The sequence below is a fragment of the Kogia breviceps genome, chromosome 6, assembly GCF_026419965.1.
Source record: "Kogia breviceps isolate mKogBre1 chromosome 6, mKogBre1 haplotype 1, whole genome shotgun sequence".
Lineage (NCBI taxonomy): Eukaryota > Metazoa > Chordata > Mammalia > Artiodactyla > Physeteridae > Kogia > Kogia breviceps.
The window spans coordinates 32,293,494-32,313,220 of record NC_081315.1 but is presented as its reverse complement, the minus strand read 5'-3'; the positions used below and the strand labels follow the sequence as shown (position 1 = coordinate 32,313,220).

General features: G+C 35.8%; 1 protein-coding gene across 8 annotated transcripts in view; it reads right to left on the bottom strand.

The window, feature by feature from the left end:
- ARFIP1 (ADP ribosylation factor interacting protein 1) overlaps positions 1–19,727 on the bottom strand; it is a 125,623-nt gene that overhangs the window by 15,941 nt on the left and 89,955 nt on the right. For all 8 annotated transcript variants that reach the window (XM_059066690.2, XM_059066693.2, XM_067035676.1 and 5 more), the window contains 2 exons: positions 15,950–16,107; positions 7,470–7,644 (listed from right to left, as the gene is read on the bottom strand). In XM_059066690.2, coding sequence (XP_058922673.1) covers positions 7,470–7,644; positions 15,950–16,107 — 333 coding nt within the window. The remainder of the gene's footprint in view (positions 1–7,469; positions 7,645–15,949; positions 16,108–19,727) is intronic.

Sequence of the window (19,727 nt, the reverse complement as noted above, 5' to 3'; positions counted from 1 at the left end):
AAAAGTTAATTCTTTCTAAAATTATGAAGAATAATGCAATATTAAACTTTCATATAATCTTTCCATAATTACAGAGCAGGAAAAAAAAATCTATATTGAGCTATTTATGTATGTTATCTCCTAACTTTAAAAAGGTTTAAAGTGGTTATAAGGATAAATAAAATATGACAGAAAAGCAGATTTAAAATAGGAGAAGACAGAGGTAATATTTCCTGTGGTGAGATGATGACAGATTTGACCAACTTTGAAAACCTAACATCAGAAACAGAGTAATTTAGAAATGTACTAAATCACTGTGAACTCAATTACTAAGAACTTCCATAAAGACCTACCAAACAATGAACAACCCAGATCAGACACAAGTAAAACCATTATAGCAACATCTGGTGAATGACCGAAAATATACCATACAATACTTTAACTGTTAAAGGGCAAAACAAACTTCAGCACTGACTACTGACACACAGAGACAAGCTGAGGTTTTAAACAGAAACTGGGTAAGAGAAATTTAAGAGCAGAACTGATAGATAATGTCAAGTGGATCACACTGAAAACTTTCTCCTGCTGATACAGCATGTATCAACAGAAGATAAATACCACTTACAAAGTTATTGACTAAAAAACTCAGTGTTATTTCATAGGCATCAAAACCATTAAAAAGTACTTTATTTCTACCAAATGAACTTTTTTCCAAATCAAATTTAGATTACATACCTTCTTATCAGAGACACTGAAGTAATTTTTTTAAATGAGGTAATTTCTAGTTAAAAAAGCCATTAGTTTTAATATATTTACAATTGTTAAGTTCCTCAAAGTACTTACCGGCTCTTCCAGTAATTATATAAAATAGGGCTTTATATTAAGTGTACAACAATATTGGGGCAGTACCTTGGCTTAAACATGAAAGGAAAAGCTGGAACAAAATCATTCTTTTTTTTAAAAAAATTATTTATTTATTTATTTATTTATTTATTTTTGGCTGTGTTGTGTCTTCCTTGTGGTGTGCGGGCTTCTCATTGTCATGGCTTCTCCTGTTGCGGAGCACAGGCTCTAGGTATGCAGGCTTTAGTAGTTGTGGCCCATGGGCTCACTAGTTGTGGCTCATGGGCTCTAGAACTCAGGCTCAGTAGTTGTGGTGCACGGGCTTAGTTGCTCCACAGTACATGGGATCTTCCCGCGTCAGGGCTTGAACACATGTCCCTTGGATTGGCAGGTGGATTCTTAACCACTGCACCACCAGGGAAGCCCACAAAATCATTCTTTTTTTTTTTTTTTGCGGTACACAGGGCTCTCACTGCTGTGGCCTCTTCTGTTGCGGAGCATAGGCTCTGGATGCGCAGGCCCAGCCGCCCCGTGGCACGTGGGATCTTCCCGGACTGGGGCACGAACCCGCGTCCCCTGCATCGGCAGGCGGACCCTCAATCACTGCGCCACCAGGGAAGCCCCGTATTTTTTTTTTTTTTTTAACAGCTGAAAAGTATTCTGTTGCATAAATGAACCACAGTTGACTCGACTAGGCCTTACTGCTGAACTGTTTCACAGCTGTTTCTCATCTTTTGATATTACAAGTGACACTGTGATGAATAGCCTTGTACATAGGTCTTTTCATACTTGTGTAGGCCTGATCTACCGGTCCAGCTTCATACAAAGCTACACTCCCCATTCTCCTCATACTCTGGCCTCACTGACCTTCAACTGGCTTTTGCATATTCTATTCCTTCCTCCACACACCTTCGGTAACTCCTCTCCATCCCTTTGGATCCTCAGCTCCAATGTCACTTTCTCTACCATATCGAGCCAAGTCCCCTTGTATACTCACAAGATCCCTCTATTTTCCCTTCACAGCACTGATCATGGTTTGTATTTCTGTAATTATTTGTTTAATGTCTATTTCTCTTACTTGACCAAAAGCTCTATGACAACAAGGCCACTATATTTCTATTACTTAACCCTGTGACTAACATATGGAAAACAATTAATGAATATTTGCTGAATAAAGGAATAAAATGTCAAAGGTGCCAATTACATCAATCTGTCCTTAGTATTTTACATGTATTTCTGTTTTACCTTGTAAATATCTCTCGAAACCTTCAGTTAATTCCACTTCCACTAACACTAATCCAAGCTCCCATTATCTTGTCTAAACTCCTATATTCACTCTTAGGTTCTACTAAAATCTATGCACCATTTTAAAAACCTGTCATTTGCTGGGACTTCCCTGGTGGCTCAGTGGTTAAGATTCCATGCTCCCAATGCAGGGGGCGCAGGATCAATCCCTGGTCAGGGAACTAGATCCCACATGCATGCTGCAACTAAGAGTTCACATGCTGCAACTAAGGAGCCCACCTGCCGCAACTAAGACCCAGTGCAACCAAATAAATATTAAAACAAAAACAAAAACAAACCCATCATTTGCCAAGAATTCTCTCAGTGGCTTCCCACTGATATTCAAATAAATTTTGAACTAACATGGCCTATAAGGCCTGCATCATCTGGCCATTTACCTGCCACACCCTGCCATTTCTGCCATTTGCTTCTCACTTTACCTGGTTAATGTTCAACATCACATGGAAGCCTGAGCCTGAGCACTCACTGGTCACAGCCAAAATTTTACATTTATGTTTTGGTGTGATTTGATCAGTGTTGTTTCTTTTACTAGGCTATAAACTCTAAGGGTTGAATTTTTTTACTTTTGCTCACTGGGTATCACCAATATCCAGAACACTTCCTGGTACACAGTATAATACTTGATAAATGTTAGTTAAATGAATGAAAAAAAGAACAATAACAACATGAGATTATATCAAATTACACGATTAAATACACTTGAGGAATTAAGAGTGGAAGTAGAGTTGCAGGACTAAGGGACTGTTTCACAGGATCCAAATGTAGGTAATCATATTTGGCACGGTGTTGAGGTTGCTTACTGTGTTTACACATCTCAATCCATAAATGTTCATTTTTTATTTAGAACCGGGTGCTTTTACCTATAGAAAGTAATTTCACTTGACTTATGAGCAAATACCAAGAATACTGTTTATGCCTACAGTTACAGAAATAAAGATGACAGTACATCACTGGCATGACTATTTTTAAAATATCAAGAGTAAAAAGTTAGGGTCCTTTTCTTTTGACAATAGGGAAAAACAAATTTCAAGAATGTATCTGATTGTACATATTAAGTAATGATTAACATGTTTCTTAAAATTTGGCAACAGATATCCATTTTTTAAATTCAGAGGCTTATAGTTTTTCTTCTCAAAAAGAAGAATACCTTTGCTCTCCAAGCTTTTCTAAACATTTACAGCATATTGTTATAAAAATGTACTAGGCTTTGGGTATTTCCTATTACAGTACATATTTGTATAAAGTCACTGGGTAACCACAACTACATATATAGCTGTCTCACATTATGTGAGTATGTTTACTTTGTTCTGTTTTTTTTTAAAATTGAAGTATAGTTGATTTACAATGTGTTTTGTGTTCCCACAAAGTCTACAAAGCACCAGAAATGACTATTTTCTCTCTTGACTATGTTTTCTATTTTCTGTTTTGTTTTGAACCTTCAAAGGTACAATAAAAAGATAAATAAACTGCCTTAAGTCAGAAAATAGTTCAAGTTACATTATTTAAAGGTCTAGAAGAAATATTGATGAAAGGAGAAACATTAGAAGAGCCTAATTAACTGTGTCCTTAACTGTTATGCAACTCAGTGTTATTTAGTAAACAAGGAAGAGAATATCAGAGGGTTGTTCAGGTTAAAGGTAAACACAATATATCAGGAGGGTGGGGGGTAGGGTTGGGGGCTGGATAGAGTATAGGTTGTAAACAGTAGAAGAATTCAAGTTTTTCCATTAAGGGGAAATGACAAACATGGATATGTGCACACATCTCTCAGCATTAATGCATGCACATACACATCCCGGTATGCACATAGGTATTTTACACACCTATTCCCTTTGTTTTGCCAGAGAGGAGGAAGGTTAGACTAAGTACATATAAACACCTCAATTTTCTAAAATAATACTAAAGAATCCATTTCCCAGTCACTCTCAAATTTTTTTTAAAAGTTCAAAAAAAAAAAAAATTCTCACAATGTTTGGCCACTGAAATTTATAACGATAGTCACAGTCTGAGTGACTATTTTACTTCTGCACTATTCTAGTTGTTTGGTTATCTGGTCTCACATTTTGCAAGAGAAGTGTTGCTATGGTAGGACACTCCAAAAGCCAGGATATGAGAACCAAAAGAAACCCTCCCCTGCCACCCCGCAACCTGCAAAAACAGCTGCAAAAACAACTTTAGAAAAAACCAGTAGCCTTCAGGACATCATCAAATTACAAATAGCATACTCATCGATGTTTCAGATAACTTACATTAAAAAAAAATTTAATGTACAATATTTAAGAAATAGAGTATATTATATTTTGTTAAAATTCAAGTGCTAAGTAGACTACCTGACAATTGTGTATAAAAGAAATACTAAGGTACAAATTCAGTTGTAGTTCAAAAAGAGAAGAAAACCCCCAATTTGAGGCATTTCAAATTGTCAAGAAAGCAAACAGGAATGACAGGCAATTCCTAGGCCTAACGGCTTGCTTTTTCCTCCCTTTGTTAGAGCTATAAAAGAAGAGAAAAGGGTAAAAGTTGCTCAACAACAATAATAAAAAACAAAGAAAAATTTTCTCATGGATCTAAGTCTTCACCCAAATTATAGTTGTTTATTGCTTAAAATAACAGAGACCAAAAACATTATCTTTTTATAGTTTTAAATAATTAAACACAAAAGATAAAAAGATCAGAGTTTCTTTCAGATTTTATTTTAGACATAGCTGATTAATGATTACTGAGTTGAAACTGAAACTCAGCTTGATGACAACTGCAGAAAACCCCAAACAAAGAATATCTCTAGGCTCTCTAAGAACATAAAATCCTTGACAATAAAGACAATTTTCTTTTTTATTTTATAGTAAGGAAGGCTGAAAGAAGAGAAGATGTGACAATGACAACACTATTCTCAAAGTAATGACTTCTAACCCTTTATCTCTGGAACCCTGACCTTGTTCATCCAAACTGCAAACCCACATCATAAACTTCCTACCAATTGTTTCCATGTGAATATCTTGTCATTTCAAACTAAATACTGGGTTAAACAGAACAAGTTCCCAACCTTCATCCCTCATAAGCTTCAGGCCAAACCAGCTTCCTATGTTGATTTCCTAATTCCTGTCATGCAGCCTTGAAACCACTGCTCTTTCCTTTCTCTGCTAATGCAATGATCCTAGTCCAGACCCTTACTATGGTGCCTGAAGAGTGTTTTTAAGTCATAATTTTCTGTTACTCCCAACTTTAAAAATTCTTAAATGCCAATAAGATAAAATTGGATGTGAGAGCCACCTGACTGACATGTACAATTTACAGAGATGACCTGGCTGGTCTCTTCTTTCCTCACTTCTCAGTGTGTCTCCTGAGTATGAAGGATGTCATGAGGATTAAGTGAGAGAATACAAGTAAAATGCCTAGTAACTGACAAATAACTGCCTTCCCTGATTCATGTCTAAATCTGGAGATCTACTGCCAAGTTTCAAAAACAGTTATATAGTAAGAGAAGCAGCAGTCACACAGGCATTATTTATCTTCGTATAATTTGCTTATTTTTATTTACTCTGGCAAGAACCATATAAACATAGATGGTTTAGGGATACTAATTCTTTCAAAATAAGTTTCTCTCCTTTTTATAAAAGCAATGTAACTTTTCACTGAAAATGTCTAAAATACAGAAAAATACATAGAAAACAAAAATTACCCATAATCTCACTATCCAGAGAATAGCACGCAATAAATACCAATAGATTCCAATAGACCACAATTACCATTTTAAACATTTTCTAAAATAACTTTCTCTATTAGCAGAGGTCCTGAACCCCCAAATTAGACAAATTCCTTTCTTTCCATTCAAATTAGCTTTAGGTAGAGCCCATAAAATGCTAGCATATTTCATTTAGCACCACACTGTACCGTGCTGATTCTAGGGGAGTATGTAAAAAATATTGTCATTTAAAATATATGTCTGTATCTAAGTATTGACATGTTCCTATCCTTCAAAATATTAAACCAAATGACTGAAATAAATGCCATCTCACGTGCTCAGCTAATGAACGCTAAAAGGCTCACTGTGCTCTTGGCTGAATGGTGCTGGGCAAGCTGTCTGATGACTCTGCTGAGGTTTCCTTTACTGACACTATAATGGTTTCAGTGTAATGGAAAATCAGTACTTTTCACCCATTGTGGCTAAAAAAAAAAAGTGCAGTGATACTGCTGGCCTGAAGGAAATGTATGCAGCTCTTACGGTAGCCAGAAGAGTTTCTAAGGAAATGTTAAGGAAAACAAGAAGATATCAACAGACAATTAGAACTAAAGAATAATATTAAGACGATACCTGGAAGAAAGCAGAGCTGAAGGTCTATTATGACTTCAGAGGAGGTGAAAAGCACAGGAAGGGGACCACCAATGTGCAATGATGAGACTCCCATCTCCAGAGGACTGATCTATACCTCCTCTGTACTGAGCTCACTATTGGCTCTCCCATTTTCAGAACTGCAATCCCCCTCCCCAAACTGAATATGCATGTAATGTTAAACATGGGAACCTGTCCTTCACTTAAACCAAAGCTCAGGAGCCTGTTATTACCTGACTCTACCTCCAAGGAAAGCAGGTCCATCTCAGCTCTTACTGTTCTAGTCCTTAGATGTATTCATGTTACATGAAAATAATGTGTAAAATTGGTTTCCTGGCTTATTTATTCTAGGTTATGCTAACTGCAACCCTCAATGGAACCTTTCAGTCATTCCTCATTTATTAGTTAACTGGGAAGGATGATGTTCCCTTCCTGAAATCTGTACCTACCATTAATAAAAAGTTTTCAAAATATTCAGAACAGAATCTATCATTATGTAACCTTTTAAAGCACTTGATACCAACATCAATCTGAAGATCAACATCAAGTATTTTTTGCCAATTGTTACATGTGAAAGATGACTTTTACGACAGAAAGGTAAATATATTTTATGTACTTCTAAAAACTAAAATGCTGATTATAAATGGAATCCCATTTCCAACAATTCCAATGTTGACCCTTGAACAACATAGGTTTGAACTGCATGGGTCCACATATATGTAAAGTTTTTTCAACAGTAAATACTACAGAATTGCATGATCTGTGTGGTTGGTTGAACCTGCAGATGTGGAAGTGCAGACTCCGGGAAACCCTGGATTCAGGGGGGACCAACTGTGAGTTACATGTGGATTTCTGACTGTATGGAGGGTTGGCACCCCTAACCCCCAAGCTGTTCAAGGGTCAATTCTATAATGAAAGATAGTTAACAGAAACAAAAAACTTTCGATTTATCTCTCTTTAGGGTGACTTTAAAGTCCACAGAAAGATTTCAGAAGGTAAAGAATAAATTTACCTTATTTTCTTCTAGAAATTTCAACTTGATAGAAACATCGTTGCGCATTTTATCATATTTTTCCTTATGTGCTTGGAACAAATGCTGTGACTGCTCAATCTTTGGCAGGGTGTTTGCATCACGTGGTCCAAGATTCAGTTCTTCCAAATCAGTACGATATGCATCATATTCAATTCTGGAAAGAAGAGAATAAGTGAAGCACACTACAAAGACAGTGTGAAAGAAGTTCAGGACGTGAAGTGGAACTACATAATAGTTCCATATTATACATTAATATGTAATAATTCTCATACATATTTGACACCTTATGCTTTTATATTTTTATTTTTTAAAAATTTAATTAATTAATTTATTTTTGGCTGCATTGTGTCTTCCTTGCTACGCACGGGCTTTCTCTAGTGGTTGCAAGTAGGGGCTACTCTTTGTTGCGGTGCACAGGCTTTTCATTGCAGTGGCTTCTCTTGTTGCGGAGCGTGGGCTCTAGGTGCGCAGGCTCAGCAGTTGTGGCGCATGAGCTTAGCCGCTCCGTGGCATGTGGGATCTTCCTGGACCAGGGCTCGAATCCGTGTCCCCTGCATTAGAAGGTGGATTCTTAACCACTGGACCACCAGGGAAGTCCCTCCACAATTTAAAAACCAGTTTAGGGACTTCCCTGGTGGTCCAGTGGTTAAGACTCTGTGCTTCCAATGCAGGGGGTGCCAGGTAAATCCGTGGTGGGGGAACTAAGGTCCCACATGCCATGAGGCTAAAATAAATAAATAAATAAAAACCAGTTTAAAAAACAGATGTTAAAACGTAATGCTAACAAGATCAGGGTAGTGATCAACCCCCCATGTGAATTGGTTAATATTGATAAGGCAAAGCAGGTGAGGATAGTAGACTTTTTTTTTTTTTAATTTTGGCTGTGTTGGGATAGTAGACTTTAGAATGACATAAACTAATGGGTAAAAGGGAGTTAACTGTGGGCTGGCGCTTCTTAAAGTATAGTCTAGGTCAGCAATGCACAACAGAAATATAATGCAAGCCACATATGTAACTTAAATTTTCTAGCAGTCACGTTAAAATAATAAAAGTTAACTTCACCTGTTTAACAGTATATTTAATTTTACACAATATATCCAAAATATTATCTCTGCAACATATATCAATGCAAAAAATTGTTAATGAACTATTTTACTTTTGCGGGGAGAGGGGGACTGAGTCTCTGAAATCCATTTTTTAAAATTAATTAATTAATTAAAAGAATTAAAATTTATTTTATTTTTTGGCTGCATTGGGTCTTCATTGCTGCGCGCCGGCTTTCTCTAGTTGTGGCGAGCGGGGGCTGCTCTTTGTTGAGGTGCACGGGCTTCTCATTGTGGGGCTTCTCTTGTTGTGGAGCACAAGCTCTAGGCACGAGGGCTTCAGTAGTTGTGGCGTATGGGCTCAGTAACTGTGGCTCACGAGCTCAAGAGCTCCGGCTCAGTAGTTGTGGTGCACGGGCTTAGTTGCTCCGTGGCATGTGGGATCTTCCTGGACCAGGGCTCAAACCTGTGTCCCCTGCATTGGCAGGCAGATTCTTAACCACTGTGCCACCAGGGAAGTCCCCATTGTGTTTTAAGCTTCCATCACATCTCAATTCAGGCTAGCCACATTTCATGATCCATAGACACATGTGCCTAGTGACTACCGTATGGGAACTCTAGACGGATTTCCGTAACATTATTAGTATTTAGAATGTGACAGTGGCATCTACTACAGAGCACTTATTACCTTGTGCTCCCTGAGATGCCTCCCCTAATACTCTCCCACCACTAACTGAAATAATTACCCCACCACCGACAAACCACAATCCCACAGCACCTTACAATACCTCTGTCAAAGCACCCGTGTAGGTATAGCATTACCTTGCTAATTAAACAGTGACTTATCCAGCAGTGTCAACTATTCAGTACTCAGCTAGGAAGAAGCAAAGTGATCTCTAATTTAGTCAAAATCAGCACCACAAACTTATGCCCTAAAGCTAAAGCTCTTTATTAAAATATCTATAGTACAATTCATATCTCCTATATCAGGAATTAATAAACAACTTACTCTAGAATGTATATATGACTCGAGAAAGAACACATCAGTCCCTCACACCAAGCCTAATTTATTCTCAACTCGTACAGAATTTAGTAACTTTATCTTTCAGGGTCAAAAGCATATCATTTGTTCATTCATTGATACAATGATTCATTCAACAAACATTAAGTATTAACATTCTATGTTCCAGGCACTGTGCTAGAAAGGAAAACTATCTGCTCGTCTTCATAGCTTATCTTTAAGAAGCTAACAGCCTAGAGGGAGAGAAGCTCTTAAACAGGACAACAAAATGAGATAATGGATACTGCCATGGGGGAAGGAAGATAAGGTATGGTGGAAATCAAGAGGAAGAATTACTTAATCAGGTATCTGAAAAGGCATCTCAGAAGAGAATTAAAACAATTAAATTTCAAAGGATGGTAAGAGTTTATGAGGTGGACTGGGGCCTGGAAATTGGTAGAATATTTCAGGAAGAGAAAAGCATGAACAAAGGCATAGATTTGTAAGATACCATGTGGGGAAGTAATTCAATAATTTAGAACCTGAAGTTGGAATAAGATAATGAAAGGAATTAGTATCAGACAGGAAGGCAGGATTGAGATTAAGCAGGGTTTTACAGGCCATATTAAAGGGATCAGATTGACTCCAGTAGGACAAGTGACGGAAAGCCATGGAAAACCTTTGATCTAGAAAGTGACACATTCTATTCGCTCAGGATAGAAAGGTGACTCTAGTGGTAATATAAGGCATGGAGGATGGGCCAGAGTAGAAGATTAAGAAATCAGAAGCAAGGAAACCAATGAGAAGACAGTGGGCAAAAGAGAAATGAGTCACGGAATCAGGAAGGATAATGGCAGTAAAGCTAAGGACGAGGAGACAGTTACTAAAAATTTAGGAGGCAAGACTGACACGGGAATAGCAAGTTAAATTCCGTGGGTTCTATGGCCAAACTGCATGACCACTCTGCCCTTCACTGGCTCTAATGTCTTGAGCTAGTTTTTTTTTTCTCTCCTTCTGCTTCAGTTTTTCATCTACAAATGGGAATAATAATCTCCACAAAAAAATATATGTACAAAGTACTTGGGACACCTGCTAATAACTAATATTTTTAGAATGCTTATTATTTCAGCCAAATTAGAAGAGGGATGGCCTGAAGCAAACATACTAAAAACAGTAAAAAAAAGTGAGAGAGAAAAAAGTAGACAAAAATAAACAGTAACGTGTGGTGATTTAATGTGAAGACAAATATTCCTCATAGCCTCGGGTATACTTTTAAATAACAGCAGTTAATTTAAACACAAAGTTATAATACTGACCTTATATCCTTTAATTTATATCCAGTTTGTAGATCGTGTCAAAGTAAAACTTCCCCTAAGAGCTTATCTAACAGTGCTCATTAACACTAGGAAGAGAAGTATACTATGTTTTCAAAATGCAACTCTTCACTTCAAGGTTGCCAGTCTGCCCTGAGTCCATACCAATAAAGTTAGCGATAGCTGGTTACTTTATGGCTTCTATAAAACTTCTAGAGAACAGGTGTCCACATCTGAAAAGTTTTGACCACAATAGGCTCCCTTGTTGGTGCTGCTATGGAGAAGTGTTGAATGGGCTGTTATAAGATTTTCTATACACGAAGCACCAGACAGCTAGGAAATACTTGTACAATACATAATAGGGAGCATTAAAAGGCCACCCGGACATTTGCCTAAACTGCCACTTTTTGTGCTGATCAAATAGCTGACCCTTGCCCTAAAACTCAATAAATTCTGGTTTTGACAGAGAAGAAAATTCAGCTACTGAGAAACTTTTAATCTGGGATTCTTTTTCAGTGTTATCCCTCAGCAGACAATGTTTTAGTGTTACAACTAGTCAATGCCTCAGCTACTCCATAAATGTACAGGAAAGTTAACCATGAAGCTAAGCTTAATGAATAAAATCGTATATTTCAATTTCAATAAAAGAGAATAAATTATGGGGTGAGGTCATTACTGTTGTTGGTTTTTAAAGTACACACATATTCTAAAGGTTTCCTGATAACCAGCTACCAAGTACATATAACCTGGTTTATAATTTTGCTCAAAAGTTTTAAACAAACCTATACATTGGATAAATTGAGATTTTATATCACATTGTACATTAAGTCAGATTCCTCATCATAAGACATGAAAATTATTTTTTATAATTAGATGTGAAAATCTGAGATTAGTCCAGTTCAGGCTTGAGGCCTAATGATCAAAAATAGAAGGTAAGGAGCCCATGAGTTTTCATTTTGGCTTTGAAATTGATTCCTGGGAACAAACTATTTAACTTCTAGAGGCTTATTTTTCTCCTTTGCAAATTAAATATAAAATGTTTTCTGTATGAACAGTGACATCTAATATATTTGTCTTTCTTTAATATGGGTTAATATTTTTAAAAGCATGTTAGAAATTAAGGTTGAAGAGAAACATATGACATGCTTCAAATGAAACATATTTTATATTTTAAAATACCCAAAACTAAAACTAGTAGCTAAAATATATTTCAGGACAGGTGGACAATTACAAAGTAGAGAGATAGAAACTAGATTCATGTAGTTCTTAACTGGGAAGTGATAGGGGATACTTTTGGAACAAAAGAATTTTCATCTTCAAAAGCACATATTTAAAATAATCTTTTTAGACTAGAAAATATGAGTACTTAAAATGATTAAAGAGGTAAAAGGGAAAACAAATTAGGATACTAAGAATAAGGAATAGAGAGATTTGGAAAAGAACCAGGGTTTACAGAAGTGAAAAATTTACATAATAAATGTATATACTTTGAAATAATGTATATACTTTGAAAAATACAGGCAATGCCCATGAAAGGATTTAAACAGAGACTGGAAAACCAATTACTGGGAACTGAAGGAAGTCCCACTGAAAGATACCTTATTGAGACATTCCTGCAATGTTATCGAGGGAAATCATATTGATAGATTTCTTCTGTTTCTTTTTTCCCACCTTCTGATTTTAATACTATGTTAGTAAATACTTCAAACAATAAAGAAAAATAAAAAACCAAGCCCAAAACCTAAACAAGGCACACAGATCCATCTGTGTCCTTCTCCCACCTGACAACCACAGCTATTTGTCTTGACCTTCCTATCCAAGTCATTAAGAATCTGATTTAGATCTGGTAAGAATCTGATTTAGTATGTTAATACTAAACTGAAAATTACTAACACAGCATAGGATAGAAGCATCTCTTCTTGTGCAAAGATCAAAAGTTAACCTTCCATAACAAAAAAAAAATCCCGTTTAAAATCGCATCAAACAAAACAAAATAAAACAAACCTAGGAATAAACTTAACCAAGGAGGTGAAAGACCTGTATGCTAAGAACTATAAAACACTGATAAAGGAAACTGAAGGTGACTCACAGAAATGGAAAGATATCCCATACTCTTGGATTGGAAAAAATTAATATTATTAAAATTGCCATACTACCTAAAGCAATCTACAGATTTAATGAGATCGCTATTCAAATTACCCATTACTTTTTTCACAGAAGTAGAACAAATAATCCTAAAATTTGTAGGGAACCACAAAAGACCCAGAACTGCCAGAGCAATCTGGAGGAAAAAGAACAAAGCAGGAGGCATAACCCTCCCAGATCTCAGATAATATTACAAAGCTATAGTAATCAAAATAGCATGGTATTGGCACAAAAATGGACATATGGATCAATGGAACAGAACAGAGTCCAGAAATAAACCCATACACCTATGGTCAATTAATCTTTGACAAAAGAGGCAAGAATATACAACGGAGAAAAGATAGTCTCTTCCGCAAGTGATGTTGGGAAAGCTGGACAGCTGCATGTAAATCAATGAAGTTACAATATACCTTCACACCATATGCAAAAACAAACTCAAAATGGCTTAAAGACTTAAATAAAAAACATGACACCTTAAAACTCCCAGAAGAGAACATAGGTAAAACATTCTCTGACATCAATTGTAGCAATATTTTCTTAGATCAGTCTCCCAAGGCAATAGAAACAAAAGCAAAAATAAACAAATGGGACCTAATCAAACATAAACTTTTGCACAGCAAAGGAAACCATAAACAAAATGAAAAGACAACGTTCGGACTGGGAGAAAATATTTGCAAATGGTGTGACCGACAAGGATTTAATTTCCAAAATATACAAACAGCTCATACAACTCAATATCAAAAAAATAACCCAATCAAAAAATGGGAAGAAGACCTAAATAGACATTTCTCCAGAGAAGACTTACAGAGGGCTACTAGGCACGTGAAAGGTTGCTCAACATCTCTAATTATTAGAGAAATGCAAATCAAAACTACAATGAGGTATCACCTCACACCAGCCAGAGTGACCATCATCAAAAAGTCTACAAATAATAAATAAATGCTAGAGGGGGTCTGGAGAAAAGGGAACCATCCTACCATCCTACACTGTTGGTGGGACTGTAAATTGGTGTAGCCACTATGGAAAACAGTATGGAGGTACCTTAAAAAACTAAAAACAGAGTTACCATATGATCCAGCAATCCCACTCCTGGGCTCTTATCTGGAAAAGATGAAAACTCTAATTCAGAAAGATACATGCACCCCAATGTTCACAAAAACACCACTTACAATAGCCAAGACATGGAAGCAAACTAAGTGTTCATTGACAGATGAATGGATAAAGATGTGGTACATATATACAATGGAATACTACTCAGCCATAAAAAAGAATGAAATATTGCCATTTGTAGCAACATGGATGGATCTAGAGATTACCATACTAAGTGAACTAAGTCAGACAGAGAAAGACAAATACTATATGATATCTGTGGAATCTAAAAAATAATACAAATGAACTTATTTACAACTCAGAAACAGACACACACAGAAAACAAACTTTTGGTTACAAAAGGGGAAAGGGGGGAGGGATAACAGATACATACCACTATATATAAAATACATAAACAACAAGGATTTACTGTATGGCACAGGGAACTATATTCAATATCTTGTAATAACCTATAAAGGAAAAGAATCTGAACAAGAAAATATACATAACTGAATCATTTTGCTATACACCTGAAACTAACACAATACTGTAAATCAACTATAGTTCAATAGAAAAAAAAAGAGAGTTTCAGGAGAGTAAGGAGAGTGTGTGTAAAAAGGCAAGCTACAGACAGAACATGGTAGTAACTTTTTATAGCTTGAATTGGAATTGTATAAGTGTTTATAAGGTACAAAAATGTTTTCAGTAACTACCACCAATAAATTTTAAGAAAAAAAAAAAAGTTAACTTTCCAAATGGTTTGGGCTTTTAGCTATATAAAGCATAAGGACATATATACTTAAGAATAAGCACTCAATAGCAAAAAGACTAGATGAGTTTAGAGTTTTCATAGGCATTTCTCACATCATTAAACTACATCAAGAGGCCAAAAGTAAAGTTATATATCCAAAAGGTAAAGTTTGCACTATCTTCAACTATGCTATAAAAAGTGTAACAGAAAATAAAGAAATCAAGTGTTCAGAGGAAAAAAACTCAAAGGGGACAGGAATGAGTGGGGGAAAAAAATTGGGCCTGGAATCAAAAGTTGAAAAATGCTATCATAGATCTATTACTTTTTAGACATTTCTAAGTACCTATCAATATGCATTTTGTTTACCTAACAGCATGGTTATGAGATAGAGAAATTGTGTGTATAAAAATTGTATGTATAAAAAGATGTATGAAAACACTACATTATAAACAACTATGAAAATATAAGGTAAATACTTTAATTTATGTAAAAGGTAAAATTTGGAAGAGTTTGAAGGCTGGTTATAATCTGAATAACCAACATAAACAAAATCATGGAGGCAGAAATGAGCTAGTATATTCAAGAGAAATTGAAACTATGAGTCTGGCTGTTGCGGAAGCAGTGTAACTGCTTATAGGGAAGCAGTGGTAGTACGGTTGAAGAGGCAGGCTTAGGCCAGATTAGAAAGGGCATCTGGTATCTACCTGGCAGAACACAAGGCCCTGTCCTCTTCCAGCTGGAGCCAGGAGCTCCTCCACCTCCCTATTCCCTAGCAGGCAGCTTTTGGGCACACGGCCAACACTCAACTGGATACTCTCAACGCAATGAAGCAAAGTACTCAGGAGCCTTTTGGAAATTTTTATTTATGGGAGCTGTAGCAGCATCAAGTACCCTAATTAGATTCTTCCGAGGCATTACCTTGGCTTTGGTTCTTGCTTGTTTCTAGAATCTATTCTCCTGCCTTTCTGTTAGCTCTGTGGGCTACCCTATAACCTTCTAATAAATTCTTTTTCTGCCCATATTGGCCAGAATCAGTTTCTCTTATTTGCAACCCAAAACCTTAACCGAATTATGTACCACCTGGTAAAACAGACAATATAATGAAAATCTATACCTACCTGGCACTTTCATACTGTTTCACAGTCATTAATGTATCCTCAATTGTTTTATTCACCAAAGTGTTCACACTGGCAATGAAAAAATTAATGGCTCCTAGAAGAGTTTCTCCATTTTTAGCCAGCAGTTTCTGTGTATCTGCATTATAGCCAAATTCTTCCTAAAACAAAAAAGTCATCTTAATTTATCCAGTTACAAATTAGTAAATGTGACTAAACAAAATCTCAAATATATCACTATTGGGAAAATATCCGATTTAGAAATCTAGCTTTAGAAATTTTCTCTTTCAATGTTTAAATAAATAAATAGGAATCTAAATCACAACTAGCTATAGAATTACAGAAAAAGTCAAATAAACCAAACTGTTCAGCTCTGAGGCATAGCTAAAATCAAATAATTTTAAAAAGTGAAACTACTTTGTACTAGAAAAATTATTTTCATTTCTACGTTTTGTTTCTATTATACTGTAAGCACAGCTGTTAAGAAGAAAAATATAGCAGATTATTAATCAGAGAAACTTTAACTTTCACAACCAAATTAGGTAACAATTGGCTAAAACTTTCAGACATAAAATAGATTGCAATTTTTGTGTTTTGACTGAATCTCCTTTAAGTATAAATATTAACAATACACATTTCTTTGTAAACTTAGCAACCAGTTGACTCCCAAACTCAGATCTATCTGGACAAACAGCTGAGGAAGGATCACTCAACACCAGTTTTAGTTCATTTTCTCTGAATAAACTGAGTCTTAGCTTAGCAAACATTACACATGACTCCTTAACATATGAATGGCAAAGACTAACTCTAAATTTTGAGCAGAGAAACCTTTCCAGTCTAAGTTTGATTAGTTAACAGATTATCAGGAACACATCTGACCAAATAAAAACTTTGATCATATCTTATTATAAGATATATCATTCAATTTAAGAATTGTGAGTTTGTTAAAAACATTTTTAAATTTCAGCTGAAAAAATAATGTAATATTAAATTAACTAGAATTTTAGAAGATGCAAATTTAATGTTAGTGCTATAGCTACAATTAAATTTCCAGGTGACAGAATATTCAATAATTAATAAATACAGAAAGTAAAATTATCTTTATTATGCTAAAAGAATTTTCCATCTAAGACAGGTCCATGTAACTCTTTACTTGGAACTCAGTCTTCAAAATTGTAGAGCCCTTGATTTGCAAATCTTGGCAGATAAGGATTACGTAAAAGGATTATCAATCAATGTATGTAAAAACTAAAATAAAAGGCAGAAAAGCTGAAGAGTTTTGGCACCATTTTTACAAGCTAGGTTACAATACTGAAGACTGAATAAATGTTGCTGGAAATAGAATATAGGAGAAAACATAAAAAAAAAAAACCTTAGAGTTCACACAACTGTTCTTATTTTCTTTGGTGTTCATTAAGAGGTAAAAGGCAAAATTTAAAAATCACCAAATAAGAGGAAGAAAAATATGAAATTGAGTTGGATATAAATATCATAGTTCTTCTATTCACCGTATAACAAAGTATATGTCATTGTATCATATCCCAGTAACACTGTTCATTGTTAAAAGTTCTCAACATCCACAATTCCACATTATTAACTTTGAAAATGCCAGAAGTCCTAATTTAGCCACAGGGAGATCTATATAACCTAGAAAGCTGTGCTTTTACTAACAACAAATAAACAAAAAAACTAGAGTATTGTAAGATGAAATCACAGCAGATTGATGTTATACAGCAGAATTTGGAATCCTATATTTACAGATGAGAAAAACAGCCCTAAATTCAAAGCAGACAGGAGGAGAAAATAGACACTGTTCTGTTTCATGAATGTAAATCTCGCCCATAATTCTGTGATGAAAATGTGTATAGAAGTTCAGATTTTACTGTATAATTTGGAAACTTATTTGGCTAAAATAAAAAAGCATTTTTTTTTTCCGGTATGTGGGCCTCTCACTGTTGTGGCCTCTCCCTTTGCAGAGCGCAGGCTCCGGATGCGCAGGCTAAGTGGCCATGGCTCACGGGCCCAGCCGCTCCGCGGCATGTGGGATCTTCCCGGACCGGGGCACGAACCCGTGTCCCCTGCATCGGCAGGCAGACTCTCAACCACTGCACCACCAGGGAAGCCCCTAAAAAAGCTTTTTTATAGTAAGGTACAAGAGACATAGTAGTAAATGTTACAAAACAATTAGGACACTAGAAATAAATAAATATACATACGTATATGCATTATAAATACATAATTAAATATGCTTTTTTGGCAATGAAAATAAAATAAAACATGCCTCAAACTTCATTTAGTTGATGTTATTTTAGTATTCTCAGTTGGACAGGGGTATTTTACACATTATTATAATAGTCAAAGGGTATACATATCAAGAACAGGGCTGTAGTTCTAATCTGTCAGTGAAGAAGAAAGGCCAACATAATTCCTTGATCTAAAAATTCACTTGCTTTATATATAGAGAAAATGAAATTTCAAAACACTTGAACTTTTTTTCTCTTCAGCAGCTCCTACATTATTTACAATATTTATCAGATGTAAATTTACCAAATATAAATGATCACCATTTCCCATTCAACTTATACATTAGGACTAAAAAACAGAAGCATATTATTGGACCTAAAACATCAAGTTTTAGTAATAGAAATTACTACCTAATTAATAACAAATGAGTTATTTTAAACAATAATACAGAGCAGTAAAAAACTAGAATCACAAGAACTAATCGATAACTGACAGTAATTCGGACTGCGGAAACTTTCCTAATCTCAATGTAGATGTTACCTTCTAAATTGAGAAAATGCAATCCGATAAGGTGCCATGGTTACAACAGAACTAGGAGGAAGAAGGCATGTGATAAAATGGTAAAAGTCTAGTTTGGAAACTCAAACAGTTTGGGAATTCATATCTTGATTCTGCCACTCAATGGATTTGGGTCTCTCATGAATAACTCAAATTCTTTGGGCCTCCATTTTCTTACTAATAAAATGAAGATAATTCCCTTACAAGCTTGACTGGAAGTGTAACAAGGCAACCTGTATAAAGTTTCTGACAGATGACAGGCATTCATTAAAAGATCATTTCCTATCCCCTTCAGGAGATTTGACTTTTTTTACTGCTGGATATTGGTTCTTTCTCTAGAAAATGAAGAAACTGGACTAATCTATAAATTCTTCCTCAACCCCCGAATGTCACAATCTCAACAGCTATCATAACCATCATAATTTATCTAGTGCCGCTATGTGCCAGCCCCTGCAGTATGTACTTATTTTCCAGGAATCTCAGTTAATATGGCATAAGGTGGAAGGAAGTGGACTTCAGCTCTTCACTGCTGTACTCTATAAACTTTTCCTCAAAAAGAACCAACATGCAAAGAAGGGAGTTACTGTGCTGGGGGGTGTGACTGATCCTGATTACCAAGGAGAATTTGGACTGCCCCTCCACAATGAAGGTAAGGAAGAGTAAGCCTGGAACCCAGGTGATCCCTTACTACTACCATGTCCTGTGATTAATTTCAATGGAAAACTACAACAGCCCATTTCAGGAAGGACTGCTAATGGTCTGGACCTTTCAGGAATGATGGTTTGGGTCACCTCACCAGGCAAAGAACCACCATAGACTGAGGTGCTACCTGAGAGCAAATGCAGTATGGAATGGGTAATGGAAGAAACTACAACCATGTGACCATTTGTAGAAATGAGGACTATAATTATTTCTTCCTTACTTTGTTATGAATGTTCGTGTGTATGTGTAAAGCAAGTACCTTTGTTTTCTTCCCTCT